The sequence below is a fragment of the Amblyraja radiata genome, chromosome X (genome assembly GCF_010909765.2).
Source record: "Amblyraja radiata isolate CabotCenter1 chromosome X, sAmbRad1.1.pri, whole genome shotgun sequence".
NCBI classification, from domain to species: Eukaryota; Metazoa; Chordata; class Chondrichthyes; order Rajiformes; family Rajidae; genus Amblyraja; species Amblyraja radiata.
Genome location: NC_045999.1, coordinates 9,580,202 through 9,586,201, shown reverse-complemented (window position 1 = coordinate 9,586,201; position 6,000 = coordinate 9,580,202). Strand labels below are relative to the sequence as shown.

General features: G+C 46.1%; 1 protein-coding gene across 7 annotated transcripts in view; it reads left to right on the top strand.

Moving 5' to 3' along the window:
- Positions 1–612: 612 nt before the first annotated feature.
- Positions 613–6,000, top strand: part of cpeb1 (cytoplasmic polyadenylation element binding protein 1) — a 56,440-nt gene continuing 51,052 nt past the window's right edge. For 2 of the 7 annotated variants that reach the window (XM_033015051.1, XM_033015048.1), the window contains exons 1-2: positions 2,328–2,440; positions 3,691–3,874. In XM_033015051.1, coding sequence (XP_032870942.1) covers positions 3,799–3,874 — 76 coding nt within the window. In that variant the 5' untranslated portion in view covers positions 2,328–2,440; positions 3,691–3,798. Of the gene's footprint in view, positions 751–819; positions 1,037–2,296; positions 2,441–3,690; positions 3,875–6,000 lie in introns of those variants that run through there. The other 5 variants (XM_033015046.1, XM_033015047.1, XM_033015050.1 and 2 more) reach the window with 5 other exon arrangements.

The window sequence follows — 6,000 nt, the reverse complement described above, 5'->3', positions numbered from 1 at the left end:
GCCTGACCAAGTGAGTTACTCGAGCATTTAGTATCTATCTTTGGTATAAACCAGCATCTGCAGTTCCTCGTTATTATATGTAGGAAGGATTTGCAGATGCTGATTTAAACCGAAGATAGATACAAAAAGCTGGAGTAATTCAGCGGGACAGGCAGCATCTCTGGAAAGAAGGAATGGGTGATGTTTCGGGTCAAGACTCAAAAGGTCACCCATTCCTTCTCTCTAGAGATGCTGCCTGTCCCGCTGAGTTATTCCAGCTTTTTGTATCTATCCTTGCTATTATATTATCATTCAGGTAAACCTCCTCTGCACCCTTTCCAAAATCTCCACATACATACAAAAATCGCTCCCTCCATTCTGAATTCACCTTCTCATTTACTGACACCCCACCCCCACCAACTTAATTGTCCTATTCAGCACCAGTCTGAAGCTGAACGGCTCATCCATGGTGGGAGGGAAGTCAGGCAGATTGCCAAAACCTGGTGTAGACAAGAAAGATCAGGTGTTTCTAATGTGAATCATCTGCCAACGAGCTGGGACGGAGAGAGTCACCAATGACATAAATAGGGGGCGTCGGGCGATGAGCGTTGTTGCAAAACGTCTTGATTTATTTTAAAGATTTTTTTTACACCCCTTGGTCACTGTTGCAATTTCATTTTGTGTGTGTTTGTTTGTCTCTCTCAGTGTGTGTGTGTGGGGGGGGGACGAGCGAGGGCTGTGCTCGGAAAGGTGACCATGGCTTTTTCTCTGGTAAGGAAAATTGTTACAAGGAGAGGGAGGGAATGCGCCAAGAGTGCGTCACGACAGTAACAGGAGCTCACACGACACTACGGCCGGCGGCTGCTGACAGAGGGGAGAGAGGGAGAGAGAGCAATATGTCTGGCAAATAATTTTAATTTTAAAACAAAATGTTGTTATTTTGCCTCTCTACAATTCAACTCTGAGGTGGAGCCTGCGTGCAAGCTGTCTTGCAAGCTATTTCCAACTTTGAGTGCACCGGTTTTTTTGTGTAAAGTGTCGCAATATTTTACCGTTTGTATGTTTTAATTATTGTCTTATTCTTACCCCTTCCCGAATGCAGTCTGGCGTTGATCCACGGTGTTAGTGTTGCTCCCTTTCTCTCCCTTGTGAGGGTGCGGTTAGCAACAGTGGCGCGCCTTGACAGGGGAGAGGTCTTGAGCTGATGAAAATATTCCTGTGCCAGTAACTATTGCATCTCTCTGCTGCTGTTCTTTACAGTGGAGTCTGCATTTAACCGTCCAGACTCCAGCTTGTATGTTTTAATTGCCTTTTAAAGTGAACAATGTTACGCCCTTGCATGGCTTAGTTTAACAATTTTTCTAATTGTGTCAAGAGTCTAATTATCATCGTATGTCCCAGTTAAAACAATGAAATTCTTTCTTGCAGCAGCACAACAGAATATGTAAACATATAAAGCTAGTTTTAAATGTATAATGCTTTGAAATTGGCTTTGCCATCCAAACTGAAATGGGGCCTGCATGTATATATATATTTATTTACAAACTAGTGCATTAGATTTTGACTTAAAGGTTCCATGCACATGGGTGCAAGACTTTCGGCAAAAGGCATGTTCGTGCGTTTTATAGTTGCAAATGCAAAAAAAAAGCACAGTTGAGGTAGCCGGCAAGAGGGTTTGCGGCAATAGCTGATATCTAACATGGGTGCATGCATCTGTGTATATATATACATATATATACACGCCTTTTGGCAAAAGGCTTGTAGAATTGTTTGTGCGTTTTCTTGCAAATGCAAAAAAAAATCACAGATGGGAAGGTTGCCGTCAAGAGGTTTTGCAGATATCAGCTTGATATCTAGCCTGTGTACATATGCATGTGTGTGTTTATGTGTTGGCTGCATCGCTCCCGGGTCTGCTCGCTCCCGCCTGCCCGCCTGCACGTGGAGCGGACGAAGGGCCAGCGCGCGCCGGGGCCACGTGCGTTTGTTTACCAACCCACCCTGGACGGGCAACGGCAACCGCGGGGGGGGGGGAGAGCGGGTGGGGAGGGTGGGTGACCGACTAAACGACTAAATCCAGCCACCGACCCAACTGGGTAGGGTGCTTGTGTTTTGCATTGCACCGCCTCTATTTCCTACTTGATAGGGGAAAGGGCGTCTGGTCGCGAAATTATTCGCGATTGTGGCGTTGTTGGGAATGAGGGCACCCCTCCTCTCTGGAAGATGGGGTAGCCCGGAGAGGCGGGACGATGGCTGGGGGGCGGGGATTGGCCCGGGCGGTGATAGACGGGCGAGCGGGCCAATGGGCGGGCGGCGAGGTCGGGTCAGTCGGAGCTGGGTTGAGGCGGCGCTCGGTAACGGCGCAGAGGGGCGGCGGCGGGGACGGTGGGAGGAGGGGTGCGTGCGGGCGGGCCGAGCGGGGAGGGGACGGCAGTGAGCAACTCTCTGTGGCCGAGCAACAACGGTAATCTGAGACACGGTGGAGCGAGAGAGAGAGAGGGGGTAAAGGGGACGATGAGGGTGAATGGCGAAGTGGTCTGAGGCGGGCGGACGCCGTCAGGGCGGCGGGGCGGGAAGGTGTCGAGGCCCGCGGGCGCCCGTCGTGTCGCGCCCCCCCCCCCCCCCCCCCCCCCCCCTGGCGCTGGGCGGCGGGAACGCGCGCCTCCCCGTGGCTGGAGCGCGCACTGGAGCCCCCGGCACAGGCCTGGATGGACCCGCAGACCTTGAGGCTTGGAAGATGGACACTGCTGGAGTACCTCAGCGGGTCAGGCATCATCTCTGCTGGAGAGAGTCGGAATGGGATGACTCTTCTTCACCCAGTCATTTTCTCCAGAGGTGTTGCCTGACCCGCTGAGTTACTCCAGCATTTTGTGTCCATCTTCGGTGTAAACCAGCATCTGCAATTCCTTACTACACAGTGTGGCTCCTACACCCTCTCATCTCTCTCCCACCCCCCCCAGGCAATTATAACCCCTTCACACCCTCCTGTCACCTTGTTCACCTGAAGGTCGACACAAAATATACTGGAGTAACTCAGCTGCTCGGACAGCACCTGGGGAGAAAGAATGGGTTTCAGAAGGAACTGAAATCGAAAGTAGACAAAAATGCTGGAGAAACTCAGCGGGTGCAGCAGCATCTATGGATCGAAGGAAATTGGCAACGTTTCGGGCCGAAAACCTTCTTCAGACTCGTTTCGGGCCGAAACCCTTCTTCAGAGAGAATTGGTGATGTTTCGGGTGGAGACCTTGTTCAGATTGAGAGTCATGGAGAGGGAGATATGGAAGGTTAAAGTGTGAAAATACAGATCAAAGGGGATGATGATCAAGGAAAATGTAGAATGGTTCATTGTTTAGCTGAGGGGAAGGTGACAACGAAGCATACAATCAGGACAGTGAAACTAGTCAGAACTACGATGGGGGAGGGGCAGACAGGGAAACTAAGGGTTACGAAGTTGAATAAATCAACATTAATAAGCCTCCATAGCGAAATGAGGTGCTGTTCCACCAATTTGTGTTGAGCCTCACTCTGACAGTGGAGGAGGACTTGGACAGAAAGGTCAGTGGGAATGGGAGGAGGGGTTAGTGTTTGACAACCGGGAGATCACGTAGGCTTAGGTGCACTGCAGTTCACCAACTATATTGAATCGCCTAGCTTAACTTTCCTTGTAAAATTGCCCAACTTTTTTTTATCGTAACTAGGGATTTTTCCTTTCAGAACAACGAGCGCGGCTCTGGACAGGATTGCTGGGATGTGCCCCGCTCCACCGAGAGTCCAGCCTTGTCTACCTGCAGTAATGCTGACATCTTCCGCAGAATAAACGCAATGTTGGACAACTCTCTGGACTTCTCAGGAGTCTGCACCACTCCCATCACCAAGGGTCGCAGGGAGAATGTGGGAGGTAATGCATTGGCAGGGAATTAATGTGGTAGATTTTTTCTTTTTGCTTGGTTCCAATATGTTGGGGGTTAGGGCGGGGGTTGAGTGCCGTTTTCGTATGTGCACTTGATTGAGATGGTTCTTTGTTCTAGTGTAGAATTGCAAGGTTTACAAAAAAGGGCACAAGTGTTGGAGTAATTTGGCAGGTCAGGCAGCATCCTTGGAGAACATAGATAGGTGATATTTTTAAACTGGGCCCATCGTGTCTGGATGTCTGAAAAGGTACTGACCCGAAACATCACCTAGTCATGTTTTCCTGACCCGAGTTGATTTCAGTTTTAGTTTACCTTATTGTTATATGTAACGTGGTTTTGTTACGTGCTAACCAGCACTTTGTCCTTTATTGTTCTAGTGCTTTATTTTCAATGTAAAGTGTTTCACAGGATTAACAGCACCTGCAGAGATAGGCAGCGATGACTGAAACTTGGTCAGAGGTAGGTTTTGAGGTGAATTTTAAAAGGCAATTGTTCAGTGAGGGAATATCAGAGTTGGGCTCCTGTGCAACCAACTGCACAGGTAGTAATGTAAAGATGCTTCAAATTGGGATAAACCAGAAGCCTCTGGTTTATCCCAATTTGGGCTTATGGGCAAATGGGAATGACAGATCATACAAAAATGGTTAAAGATGGAAGCTTTTGGCTTCTGCTTCAGTAACATGGTAATTTAGAGCATGAATGCTAGGTAGGCCACTTGAATTGTACTCTGCACGTCTGATTCATTGGCTTTTAATGTGGCTTAAGTTTACAATATATGACATCCTTGTACAGCAGGAATTGTTTTCCACATTCTGAAGATTTTATTGTGATAGGTAGGTGGGAATGGAAACAATATAATTTCTCTTAACTTGAACTTAAATGTCATTAATGACTTGTGGGCTTGCAAGGAAATAGTAACATTTTAAATGTTTTGGTTCTTTTGCTTCCTCTGAATGCACATTCTTTTACCCAGAATCAAAAACCAGAGGACATAGGTTTATGGTGAGGGGGGCAAGATTTAATGGGAACTGAGGCAACTTTTTCAGAGGGTGGAGGGTACATGTAACAAGCTGCTAGTTGGTATTTGAGGTAGCTGCTATAACAGCATTTTAAAGACACGTGGACAGGTACATTGATAGGATGGGTTTTGAGGGATATGGCTCACATGGGCAAATTGGACTAGCTTGGATGGGGCATCTTGGTTGCTGTTGACCAGTTGGGCAAAAAGGCCTGTTTCCATGTTAAATTACTTTTATTTATGTTAATTGATGTTTATGGCTTCTATTATTTTAAAGTAATTTGGATGCTTTAGATGTTAATTGTAGGTATGTTATGGCTTGTTTAATTTATTGCCCATGAATTTTAACCTGTAGTTGTGACTCCATAGATAATGGTAATGACCAGTTTGTGGATGGTAAGATTTCAGAAGTGTAGATGAATTTGGCCAAGTTATGGATACAATATAGATTTTGTTAAAGGTTCCTGGGTGGTGATGTATACAAATTAAACATTAACCCGCAGGTACTGTTAAGAATTAGACAAACATTGGGTTTTATTGCAAGATGCTTTGAGTTCGAGGGACATTTTGCTTCAATTAATTGCTTCAATTATACAGGTTCCTAGTGAGACCACATGGGATCATTTCAAGTCTGGTCTCACTACAAAAAAATAATGTGAAAGATTACGAGAAAGAAGCTTAAGGAGTTTGACCTATGACTATAGTTTATAATGTGGTGATCTGACTGCAACATGGTTTTTTACTGGGTGTGACATGTTTGAAGTGGAGCTAGTTTCCATTGACTATTTTGGTTTGAACTAGAATCAAATCTCAAAAGGGGTGTGCCATTCAGTACAGGTGAGAAATGTCCTTGCCCAGGTTTGGAATTCTCCAACCCCAAAACATATTTGGGGCAATTCAATTTTTGACATTGAAAATTATGAAAATTTAAATGTGTGGACAATGGGCAATGTTTTTGAATGATCGAGCAGGTATATGGGTCTGAATGGCTTATTTCTCTGTAATTATAATGGTTGGACATGCCTAACCCAGCACATCAAGATTTTCTAGGTGTTTGCAGAGCTATGACAATTTAGTTTGTCTAGCTTCCAGAGG